The sequence below is a fragment of the Podarcis cretensis genome (genome assembly GCF_951804945.1).
Source record: "Podarcis cretensis genome assembly, chromosome: 3".
In the NCBI taxonomy this organism is placed as follows: Eukaryota; Metazoa; Chordata; class Lepidosauria; order Squamata; family Lacertidae; genus Podarcis; species Podarcis cretensis.
This window is the reverse complement of record NC_137172.1, coordinates 26,852,496-26,865,507: the sequence shown is the minus strand read 5'-3', so window position 1 is coordinate 26,865,507 and position 13,012 is coordinate 26,852,496. Positions and strand designations below refer to the sequence as shown.

Genomic DNA, 13,012 nt, shown 5'->3' with positions numbered 1-13,012 from the left:
AAGCAGGGCCGGTGAGGGGAGTGGCCTGTAGGGTGTCTCAAGGGCCAGAGAGAGATGCCTCAAGGGCCACATTCCACTCCCAAGCATAACGTTTATCCCTCCTGTGCTACAGTCTTCTACTAATTTGTTCTTCATGCATTCCTGTGAGGTAAATAGGACATCAACATCCCCCTTTTATATAGCCAGAACTAAGGCGCAAAGAACTCCATGGAGAAAGGGAAGACATACAAATAAGATAAATGCCTATATAAAAAAGTAAAAAACAAATCAATATAAATTGTTTTTTATTGTTTTTTAAGCACAAAGAAAATGTTACATTTTTTTAAACATGCAATGGTTATGGTCCTTTTATTAGGAAAATGCCAATGTCAAATTAAGGAGAGTTTGCACATAGCATCATTCTATATTTGGCTCAATTTACAGACACAATCAATAGGGAACATCATAACATCTTAAAAATCGTGAAGTTATGAATATATTGAAGCCAGGTCACACAAATATATTAAGGCACAGCAGAACATTAGTTATATTCAGAGAAAGTTATTCAGTTTTGGAAACAGTTTCTGTGCATTCTGGGTTGTTATGCCTATAACTTCTTCCACTGAAATCCCTTTTATTTTAGCAATGTATTCTGCAGCAATGAAGACGTTCTTTGGTTCATTTCTCACCTGAAATACAAATAAGTGACATTGGTCTCCAGCGACATCTATGGCTAACTCAGTTTCTGTTTAGGTTCAAATCCTCGTACAATCGTAGAGTTGGAAGGGATAATAATAATAATAATAATAATAATAATAATAATAATAATAATTTATTATTTATACCCCGCCCATCTAGTTGAGTTTCTCCAGCCACTCAGGGCAGCTCCCAATTGAGTATTAAAAACAATACAGCATTAAAGGGGCATCTAGACCAACCCCTGAAATGCAGAAATCTTTTGCCCTATGTGGGGCTTGAACCCATGTCCCTAATAAGTGTCCCATGCTCTACCGACTGGGCTACCTTGTTGTGCTCTGGCTCTTATTAACGGCACCATTCTTTTTATCCACCTTTGAAACTGATGATTTTATGATATTCATGACTGAGCCCTTTACAGAGGTTGAGGCCCAGTAGGTCGGCTTATTGCACTCAAGCCTCCATTTACTCTACCCAGCCCTTTCCCAACACTGTCAAGACCTCTTGAGATCTCCTCCTCCTCCCAACCGTAGTTGTTTTGCCACACCATCACTCGGCATCTCAAGCAGAAGTTGGCTGGCCATCTGTCATGGGTGCTTAGCTGAGATTCCTGCGTTCTGGGGCTGAACCAGATGACCCTCAGGGTCCCTTCCAACTCTACAATTCTATGATTCTATGATACTTTACCTGTTTCTCAGGGCCAAGCACAGGAGAGTCAGTTTCTAAGCAAATGTTTTCTAGGGGCAACTGTTTCACAAGTTTCTGCTTCTTGAACAAAATAAGGAAAGCAATTAGCATCATCGTTCTCCAAGCAGCCAAAATAAACATTTAAAAAGTTGAACAGTCCACGGATTAAATAAGTGTTTAGTTGAGCCTCCTTTACCCAAATAATTAAATATTAATACTGCCAAATCTTGAATACAAATGCTTTTTCTGAGGACAGTGAATTTTTTTGTTTTTTTGTTTATTAAATTGTATATTGCCAATAATTGGAAGCAGTTGTTAATGTCTTCTTTTCCTTTCCTTATTTCGGTGGCAGGAGAACCAAAATAGCTTCCAAAAATTAGAGTGTCCTCATCTCCTACTGATTAAAGAAATCAATCAGCTAAAGCAGAGGTGGGAAATCCTTTTGGCTCCATGTACCAGATTTGAGATATGAACAAAGAACCTTATAGCCAGAAGCCAGGACTTCTTGAATCTCACCTGCTCACTCCTTATAATAGATGGAGGAATGGAGAAAAAATACCCAGCCTTCACCCCTTCCATTGCCACCGATGGCTTGCCATCAAACGCATGGAGCAGCACCCTTTCAGCACCTAAGGAGAACGACAGAAATCAGGAAAAGAACTTTTGCTTCCTGTAGAAACATCAAAGCGCAGACCAGGCAGTGAATGTGATCCAAAGATCCACAGGGCTCTGTGGCTAAAGGCGCACTTGTGGGATGCGGCTCTACGAAAGGGTTTATATCCCTTTACAATATATTAATGTTATATTTCATTTTTGGCTGTGTGATCTCCTGACTTGCCTGGCATGACTCTGACCCAAACCCCAAAATACAGCCGGTTCACTGCTGGCAGGCCCAGCTGCACTGGTTGCCAGTACGTTTTCGCAGAACAGGTGTTGATCTGCAAAGCCCTGTACAGCCTAGGACTCCGATATCTTTCAGGACATTGCCCCCAATATAAACCTACCCAAACCCTTCTCTCTTCAACTGAGGCCCTCCTCTAGGTGCCCCTTCAGAGGGTGTTGTGGCGTTCGTACGGAGCCCCCCGTCGTTTCACGAACTATTGACCCGTACACCACTAATCCGCTGCCACCAACCAGGTCCTCTCCGGTAAATCACTTAGTCTCAGTCAGGTTCTTAAGTTAACAATGAAGATTGTAGTTTATTGCAAACACAAATAAACTTTAAATGCATTCGAAACGCTGTTACCTTTTATCCTCTTAGTCTTATTTTATTCTGTCTCTAACTCTTCTACCTCCCCTCACACAAGAACCAACTGCACTAACTATCTCTCTATTTCCATCTGTCTGCCAACTGCTTTCCCAACTGCCTTTTCCCAACCAACCAACTAACTACTAACCAACTGTCTAAACCTTGGGCTAAGCCCTTTTATAAACAGGTAGGCTCCGCCTCTGCTTTTCTATTGGGCTACCTATTAACTCTTTCTCTCCCCCTGTACAGACATTTTCAAAAGAAGGGGCAAACGCCGCAGGTGGCAATAAGAGAGAGGGCACTTTTAGTTGTGGCTCCATTTGAGGAATGCTTTCGAGGTCTGCCTGCCAACATCATTAGCACCCTTTCGGCCTGTGGTAAAAAATGTATCTCCTCTCCGAGGCATTTGACCGACTATGTCCTGCTGCTTATTGCTGAACTGTTTTCCGCTGATGACATTTCTGCTATTTGTTGGGTTGCTTTATGGGTCACTGTGATGGCTTTGGTGCATTTCCCCCTGGTTTTATGCTATGTCTTTGTCTCTTAAGCCTTTGCCAATTGCTTACAGACCTTATTGGAGTAAGCAACTAGTAAGTCAAATAATGGTATTTATAATAATAATAATAATAGTAATAATAATAATAATAATAATAATAATAATAATAATAATACTATCATCTAAAGATAACTTCCTTATAAAGTACAGTGCCCAGGGCCTTCAAAAACCTACACTTGTGCCTCTAATTGAGAAGGCTCTGGATCTTATGCTAAAACAGATGTGTAAGATTGGCTGAGCCTGGATAGCTCAGATGGTTAGAGTGTGGTGCTGATAATGTCAAGGTTGCAGGTTCGATCCCTGTATGGGGCATCTGCATAGTCCGGCATGGACTTTACAATTCTATGATCCTATTTCAGGCCTGCTTCTTGTTTCTGGTCTAACATCCAAAGGGGGAAAACCTGACTGTCCCCCACAGTGAACAGGCCCTGCGTATTTTGGCAAGAAAACTAAACAAACCGAATGAATGTAAATAAAACAAAACATTATACCTTGTTCTTTTAAGAGGTTAATGGTTGGCCTTCCAGCTGAGCGGGAATGGACATTTCTAGGATAAACAAGAAGAACAAAAGATATCAGCAGGAGTTGTTACCAAAACTGTGGGCTGGGTTTTCATGGCCGGATAAACCACTTCCCTGGGTGGAGTTTTAGCATTTTTTATGTGATTAAGCTTGAATCAAGTTACATTTTTTAACTCTATTTTTATCAACCTGAAGCCTTCAGAACAGGGCTATTAAAAATTATGTAAACAAATAAATTGCACTTTGATGGTCCACTGAATTGCTGCTTAAAGCAAAATAGGTAGGAAGAGCTATTGCAGAGTGCCTGGAAACATCTCAAAAGAACTACACAAAGATTATACAGCAACACAGTCTGTAACCCTGAAAATACAGCAAAAACACTTCCTCCATTAATACGAGGAATAGATAATACAATAAATTGCACTAATAATTTTAATTAGACCACTGCATTTTAGACAATAAAGGTAAAGGTAAAGGTACCCCTGCCCGTTCGGGCCAGTCTCGCCAGACTCTAGGGTTGTGTGCTCATCTCACTCAAGAGGCCGGGAGCCAGCGCTGTCCGCAGACACTTCCAGGTCACGTGGCCAGCGTGACAAGCTGCATCTGGCGAGCCAGCACAGCACACGGAACGCCGTTTACCTTCCCGCCAGTAAGCGGTCCCTATTTATCTACTTGCACCCGGAGGTGCTTTCGAACTGCTAGGTTGGCAGGCGCTGGGACTGAACGACGGGAGCGCACCCCGCCGCGGGGATTAGAACCGTCGACCATGTGATCGGCAAGTCCTAGGCGCTGAGGTTTTACCCACAGTGCCACCCGCGTCCCTAACATTTTAGACAATGCTCTGGTTTAATTAGCAACTGAATTCCAATCACATCAAATGATGTTTTCATTCACAAAAATAAAACTAATTGTCTCTCTTGCAACATACGCAAGACCTACAAAGGCAAATCGAGTTGTTTTGCCAGCTGAATCTGCTTGATCAAGACTTGTCTTTGCCCTTCCTTCTGCTCATCAGTGCTTGCAAATCTGGGAGTGAAATCCAGACCAACCTGCAGGAAAAATGGGAGACGGGAATTCAAAAACACTGATAGAAATTGTTGGTGGCGCATCGGCACTAGGTGGCGCATCGGAAGATGGCTGACAATAACATCTCTCCGACCCACACGAGGTAATTTGGAGGCTATGATGGGGGTAATTAGCCTCCTTAACCCCACCAGGATTGTGGTGGGGACGGCCCTTGCCTGCTGTGCCCTATACCACCCCCGAATTTGTGGGGGTGGGGGCACTAGGCACAAAGCCCTCCTGTGGGATTTTCGGCACTCCTGGACGCCGTCCCTGATTCGCGCCGCTGGTTGCAATGATCTTTAAAAGAAACAATTTGGACGAGATTAATTGCACATACATCAAGGAAAAAGGGGAGTAAATACTGCTGACAGAAGAGATCTCTGATAACAAGACAACAATAAAATACGAGAAGATACGTCAAGATACGGTATGATAAATGACTGAGGGGGGAGGGGGAAAAAACCTGCCTTTCCCTTTTCTATGTGAATTAACAAGAATCCCCTCCCCTAATGAGTCAGAAATTAAGGACTTAAGCTGTGGATTTAAGGCTGTGTGGAGATAAACTTTCAATCCAAAGCAATGTTTCAAGATGAAGCTGGAAAGCTAAGAGTTTTGGAGTGACGCAGTCAGTAAAAATGCCGTCGCCATTTTGTGAGGCATTGTGGGAGCTCTTGGGTCTGGGAGGAGGAGAAAGAGAGAAATAGAGTTGTTTACATATCGTGAATCAACTCCTCGGTGGGACGTAAGAGCGACAAATGCCAAAATTTATGATGGATAAAGTGATGTTATCTATGAAGGAGATATATGGAAACCATCTGGACTTAGTGGAGGTACGGGAAATCCACACAGGAATATTACACTTGCTATCGGCTTAAGGAGACTAACAGAAGAGATCGTAAAGGAAAAAGAGAAACTATATGAACAAGATATGATGTGGCAACACCAAGATAAGACTGGATAGAATTATGAACTTTGTTTGGACTGATTGGGCCTGATTTGGACATTAACGCAGTAATAAGAAGATGATTTGAATCCCCCTTTGGATCTTGAAGTATGGGTTCCCGCAACAAAATTTAAAAATTTGGCTTTGTAATTTGGAATTTATATGATGTGATTTAATTTGATGTGATTGGCCGGTTAATAAAAATTATTTTTTTAAAAAAAATTGTTGGTTTACTTTGTCTATCAGCACAAAATGCACTCAGCTAGGAGCACTAATAAAAGCAGACTTGACCCCAAAGTCTCCTACAGCAGTTTACACTTGACAAGAAACGTATTATTGAAGACCTGCTATTTTTGTGAAACACCCAAGGTCCTTAATCAAGCATTTAATCAGTAGTCCAATATGTTGACTGTTGTGAAAAAGCCAAGAACTTGCTTAAAGTTTAAAGGGCTACATCTGACATGACACAATTTCTACATCAAAAATATTTCCTTGTATGAAAAACTGTGCTACTCACATGCAGATCATCATATGTGACAACTGCATATATGGGTGGTATAAGAAACAACATGTATAACTTATGTTAAAAATATTTATTTTCTATATTTATATCCCACTTTATATCCTTATATGAAATATAAATTATTATATAGGATGGTCACAGATATACATTATTTCAGTGTGTGCACACTTTCTGGAACACTATAACCCAGGCTTCCTCAACCTCGGCCCTCCAGATGTTTTGAGACTACAATTCCCATCATCCATGACCTCTGGTCCTGCTAGCTGGGGATCATGGGAATTGTAGGCCAAAAACATCCAGAGGGCCGAGGTTGAGGAAGCCTGCTATAACCCATCACAGCTTCCCAGAACATGTTCTGTACTCAGCAAATTACATGTGGGGTTTTCCATCATGCAAATATCTACACGACAAGCATTTCACATTGTTTTGTGAATCGTCAACACAATCCTCTAAGTGCTTAATTAGAAATAAGTCCCACTGAGTTCAATTGGATTTACTCCCAGTTTACATGTGCATAGGAGTGTAGCCTAAGGTTGAAGTCTTATGCACACTTACCTCAAAGTAAGCCTTACTGAGCATAACGGGACTTACTTTTGGGTAAACATGCAAAGGATTGTGCTATGCAGCTGTAATCCTAGGGACCTACAAGTAAAAACATTTAGGGTTGTGCTGCCCAGTGCTTTTGGCAGCTGAACACCAAAAGCTATAAAGATTCTACTTACTTCTCCGATAGCCAACAAGCAGTCCTTATAGAGTTCTATGAGTGGCAATGCTTCGTCCAGATCCTGCACAAAGATTTTGTGTAAGTGTGAAATGAACACTTAGGCCTCAAACAATTACAGTACACTCAAATGTCTGCTTCACTTCCCACCACTATTTCTCTCTCCCAGACTGACCCAGAAACTCCAGCGGGTGCAGAATGCCGCAGCGAGACTCCTTACAGGGTCTTCGCTTAGAGATCACATTCATCCGGTGCTATACCAGCTGCACTGGCTCCCGGTGGAGTACAGGATCAGGTTTAAGGTGCTGGTTTTAACCTTTAAAGCCCTATACGGCCTAGGGCCCTCGTACCTATGGGACCGCCTCTCCTGGTATGCCCCACAGAGGAACTTACGGTCTTACGGCCTGACTCCCTCCTTTGGCAATCTTTACAAAACTTTAGTTTATGGTTGCCATCAATTTTGATTTTAATTAATTTTTATAATGTTTTTAATGTTGTACGGTTTTAGTGTTGTTAGCCGCCCTGAGCCCGGCTTCGGCTGGGGAGGGCGGGATATAAATAAAATTATTATTATTATTATTATTATTATTATTATTATTATTTTATAACCCACTTTTCCTCATAGATTCCTGCAACTTGTGTACATTTAACTTGTGCGCATTCAGATTTATGTGTGTGGCAATTAAATATTTTTTTTTAAAGGGGGCAGGGTTCTGGGGGAAATGACTTTGGCAATCCCACCTGCCATTGAACTCAGTGGGCTTTTGACCATACGTGATTTGGGATTTATGCGTGATCCCTGGAACGTAACCCCCACGCAAGCTGTGGGCCTACAGTATTTAAACACCACAGATGTTTTAACACATCTTTCTTGGATCATAGTTTTGTTCTTTGCTAATTGCAATTCTGTATAGCTAAAGCAATGCCATTTTGCTGTAGGCAGTGCCTTGTCCTGTTTAAGTTAGGTCTGCGACGTCAGCCTGGCAAACCCCGTAATCTGGGTTGTGGCATATAAAGTTAAGGCAGGGATAGTCAACGTGGCCCACTCCGGTTCTTGTTGGACTCACAGCCCAAATAGCCAATGGTGAGGGATAATGGGACTTTTAGCCAAGCATTCCAAGATAAACACATTGTAAGTTTACTTACGAGCAGGGACAGGGAACCTGTACTCTACACCTACCAACAGATGTGGCTGCACTATAATGCTCAGCACCCTTGGCCATGGACTATGCTGGCTGAGACTGTGGGGAGCTAGAGCCTAACTACACCTAAAAGAGTTACAGGTAGGTAGCTGTGTTGGTCTGCCGTAGTTGAAACAAAATAAAAAAATTCCTTCCAGTAGCGCCTTAGAGAACAACTAAGTTTGTTATTGGTATGAGCTTTCGCGTGGTATCTGAAGAAGTGTGCATGCACACGAAAGCTCACACCAATAATAAACTTAGTTGGTCTCTAAGGTGCTACTGGAAGGAATTTTTTTATTTTGTTACATCTGAAAGACTATAGATTCCCCATCCATGATTAAGAGGCAGGCTATGTGCGTAGTTAATCACACTAGGATGCTTCAGATTAGTTACTTTTATTCTGAAGACACAGGTACAGGCCCCCACCTAGAGCATGCTTCCTATCTGGACTGTACCCTACACTAGTTTCCCCAGTGAAAATTATTATAGGGAACCTGTGCTTCCATCTCCAGATGCTGCTGAACTACACTCCATCACCTCTAGCCAGACTTTTAAAAAGCATGTCTTAACTGTTTGCTCTCCGAGGTCCTGTTGAAAATCACCTCCTGACAACACATCCCTGCTCTGAAGTAAGCTTGTTATGCATCTAGCTTGGAATTATGTGAACCTCCATTGATGACAGCTAAGTTGTAGATCTTGCTTAGATGCCTAAAAAAGGATGGGAAGTTATTTTGCCCAGCACCAATTTTTATTTTCTTTCTGATGCTCCTTTGAGGATACCTCTAGTTTGCTCTGGGAGAGCAGGAGACAGGGAAGAAGGGGCTCCGTATACAAAAATAGTGCTGCAAGACCACATGCAATAGGAACCGATAAGTTTACCTGGCAAACTGAAAAACAGTACAGAAATTGTTAACTGCTGCAATTGTAACTGGTTGCCATTTCACCTTTAACGTAACACTGCGATCATTTCCCGTTGGACTACTTTGAACTGGATGGATGCCCAGACATGGAAAGACAAATCCTGGGTACCTGAATACAAACAAGTGTTAAGTAATGGGAAAGGGCAGACATGTATTATGGTTAAATAAAAAAGAAAGAGGACTGAAAAGGTAACAGCTTTTGCTATTCCAATCAACACAATCACTAAGATTTTATTGTTCCTATTTTGATTGCTTATGAACAATAGCATTTTCAAATTTTGCACTCTGACCGTAAATGTCTCTTAAAGCACCATTGTTTTATTTACCATAACATTTTCCACATAAAACAAGACCAGAATACATTTATTTTATGAGATAGTGACAAGCTCAAGAGCATTCAGTGAGTCTCGTGGGATTACTGATCTCATCAAGGTTCAACATTCTCTCCCAGGTCCAAGTTCAATATTCCACCTGCTATGATTGATTACTGTAATGTGTTTTAAGCAGGGCTACCCTTGTATATGGTCCAGAAACATCAGCTAGTGCAGAATGCAGTAGTAAGACTATTCACAGCAACAGATTACTAGCAACATGACACCCTGCACTGGTTGCCAGCTTGCTACTGGGCCAGATTCAAGGTAGTTGTGTTAATTCAGCTTGGACCCAAAGTATCTTAAGGACCATCTGATTCCTTGTGCTCCACCTTGATCACTGAGAGCCTCTGATAGGGCAGTGAGTTCTGGTGGTTCCCTACACTCCTGATGTTCGATTTGCCATCATTAGGGCTGAGCCTTTAGAATGGCAGGCCCTGCATCCTGCATTCATTCAGATGTCTCTTGTTGCTTACACAGGCTTTTGCAAGATAAATTTTCTTTTTAATTTGATCAGTATGTATTAATGTTTTTAATAATGTATGAATTATGTTTTTAGATATATCTTTGTTTATTTTGTTTTTCTATACTGTATTCTGCTATGTTCTTTTTTATGAGAGTGCAGCTTATAAATTTGTAAATAAATAAGTATATTGCACTGATTCTCCATTATATCACTATGAATCTTTTTTTTAAAAAAAGAATATTTCAAGTATCACAGAATCAACTACATCAAATGGCTGAAATTTATAAAATACTATGGGAAGGCTCCAGAAGTGCTCCTTTTGCTTGGAACACTCTCCAGTGAGATTTTTTTCTTTTCTTTGAACAGCACATGGTCGTTAAACACAAGCTCTATCATTTAGCCTAGACACTGAGGTCCAGCTCTGAGGGCCTTCTGGCAGTTCTTTCACTGTGAGAAATGAAGTTACAGGGAACCAGGCAGGCGGCCTTCTTGGTAGGGGTGTCCACCCTGTGGAACGCCCTCCCATCAGAGGTCAAGGAAATAAACAACTATCTGACTTTTAGAAGACATCAGAAGGCAGCCCTTTTTAGGGAAGTTTTTAATGGTTGATGTTTTACTATGTTTTTATATCTGTTGGAAGCTGCCCAGAGTGGCTGGAGAAACCCAGTCAGATGGGCAGGGTACAAATAATAAAATTATCATCATCTCACAATGTAATTTTGACTTAAACCAAAAACAGTTACCATGCAGCATGACAGAACTGTCATATGAGAAGCAAAATCCAAAGTATCTGGATGTGCTAAACAAGTTGTTCATCATTTTGGATTCTAGCCTGTAACTATTTTCTACCTTGTGAAACAGACTGAAGAACTAGAAACTTTGTTACCTTTCTGAAAGTTGAATAATTTTTTCAAAATCTTCTCTGTATTCAGCAACTACCACCAGAGCCAAAACTTTACACTGAAACAACATGGAAAAATGTTAGCTACAGTTGACAATAACAATGAGAAGTCTTATAATCTGATCATAAACACATCTGTTTGAAATTACTGATTTTGCCATATCTTCCTTCCAAATAAATGTGATTCCTGTTTCTTAGTTTACCTTAAAATGGCTCGGCCTTTAGGAGAAGTTAACTCAAGGAAGTTCATGGAAGAAAAGTTTTCCATCCCCCTCATAACTGCTACAGGTACCTGAAACCCCTCAAAAAACCTTTCCAGAAAGGGAGGGGGGCTTCCTGAACAATGTGGGGTGGAGTGGGGGGCTGCTGGGGGGCTCCATGAACTTCCTCACTTATCTTAGGCTCCAAACTCGATTTTGGTAGAATCTTCTTTCCCCAGCAACTCATTCCCTGTTGCTCAGGAGGGGTCCTGATCATTCAGAGATGATTTCAGGGGGTGCAGAGGACTGCAGAAGAGAGGTGGGGACAGACAACTTTGCTTCAATTAACTTCCTTAAGTTAATTTACCTTAGTATGCAAACTAAGCCCTTGAGCTATCAAAATCTATAGATCTACTGCCTATAAAACTTTAACTGCAAAAAATATATAGATATAACTACAAACCTTTTTTGCTTCTTCCAATACACTTTCAATGTCCTAGAAGATAATAAAAATATACGTAATTATGCTAGCAGAATAATTTGTAAAGAAAGGGAGAAAGCAGTAGAAATGGCAAATGTGTCCTTTCTCTTTCAATAACTCTTTGCTCCTAAAAGTTGGCAAACATTACTTATTTAAACCACCACTGTCCCTTCTTTCAAACAGAAGGAAAGCTATTACTACTACAGTTACTCATGAAAGTGTTTTTCCTTTTCAATTCATATATTCAGGTACAGATAAAGGCAAACAAATGCACATTCATTTTGCAAAAGTAAAATGAATTTTTTTCTGGTTTTATGTTATATGGGCCATAGATGAGCTGTTTAAATTTTTACTGATCAGTACTGGAGACATCTATCCCCTTTCACACGGGGACTGAAGTAAATTCAGATGTCCCAGACCGAGAGGTCTTGCTGGGATGAATAACTGTGGAAGGAGATGGGGCTTTTCACAGAATCAGAGCTGGAAGGCCTCACGGAGCTCGAAACCATGACCCTGAGATGGAAGAGTGTCTCGTGCTCTACCGACTGAGCTATTTCACCTGCACATCCTCCCCGGGGAGGAGGCATGTTAATTGTAGTTTTACTTGGTAAACAAATACTGCTTTCAATCTGGAAAAGAAATATGGTTTGTTAATGTCAGACATTAAGTAATTCATACTTAAGGAAGCTAATAGTAGATAGCATGCAACTTTATGCATGTGTATAGGGAAGTTTGTAACGTTTGACGTTTTATCATGTTTTTATATTGGTCAACGAAAGAGCTTTAAAGACTGTCTCAAGGCAAATCTAAAAAAATGTAGTATAAACACGGACAACTGGGAAATACTGGCCTGTGAGCGCTCCAGTTGGAGAACAGCGTTTTCCAAAGGTGTCATGGACTTTGAAGACACTCGAAAGGGAGAAACGTGCTAAGAGGAAGGCACGCTTGGCAAATCCACACCGTGATCGACTCCCGCCAGGGACCCAATGTCCCCACTATGGAAGGACGTGTGGATCCAGAATTGGCCTCTACAGTCACTTACGGACTCATTGTTAAAACCGTGTTTATGGAAGACAATCTTACTCGGCTACGAGTGATCGCCAAAGATATTCTGAAAGTTTTTGACGTTTTATTATGTTTTTATATTCTGCTGGAAGCCGCCCGAGTAGCTGGGGAAACCAAGCCAGAGGGGCGGGGTATAAATAATAAAATTATTATTATTATTATTATTATTATTATTATTATTATTGGGGTTAGCCACCGTAGGAAACCGTAGGAAACGGGTCGCTGGACCAGATGGGTCCTCGATCTCACCCAGAGAAACTCTTATGAGATGAGAGGGAGAAGGAATTATAAGCGGCGGCGGCGGCGGCCAACCGCAGGGTGCAAACCGCACCGCGCCGCCCACTCACCCCTCGGAACTCGGGCGCGGCAAGGTGGCAATGGCAGTCCACCGCCCCCATCTCGACCACGCGCGCGGAACCGAACGCCCAGGGGGCCTCGCTTTCCAGCCGGACCTATTTTGCCGAAGCTCCCTCTCTCTCGCGCGCGC

General features: G+C 41.6%; 1 protein-coding gene across 5 annotated transcripts; it reads right to left on the bottom strand.

Annotated features, from left to right (window-relative positions):
• Window positions 1-267: 267 nt before the first annotated feature.
• On the bottom strand, window positions 268-13,011 carry TATDN3 (TatD DNase domain containing 3). Of its 5 annotated transcripts, none has more exons than XM_079968981.1 (10): window positions 12,873-13,011; window positions 11,443-11,475; window positions 10,765-10,838; window positions 9,066-9,150; window positions 6,942-7,004; window positions 4,628-4,737; window positions 3,659-3,714; window positions 1,879-1,991; window positions 1,363-1,443; window positions 268-668 (listed from the first exon to the last, which is right to left on the bottom strand). In XM_079968981.1, exons 1-10 carry the CDS (start codon window positions 12,921-12,923, stop codon window positions 531-533), a joined length of 804 nt encoding a protein of 267 aa, XP_079825107.1. In that variant the 5' UTR covers window positions 12,924-13,011; the 3' UTR covers window positions 268-530. The 5 variants fall into 5 exon arrangements, with proteins under 5 accessions (XP_079825107.1, XP_079825108.1, XP_079825104.1 ...); XM_079968982.1 differs by having other exon boundaries at window positions 1,363-1,440; XM_079968978.1 differs by having other exon boundaries at window positions 10,765-10,840; window positions 11,444-11,475; window positions 12,775-12,998.
• Window position 13,012: the final 1 nt, after the last annotated feature.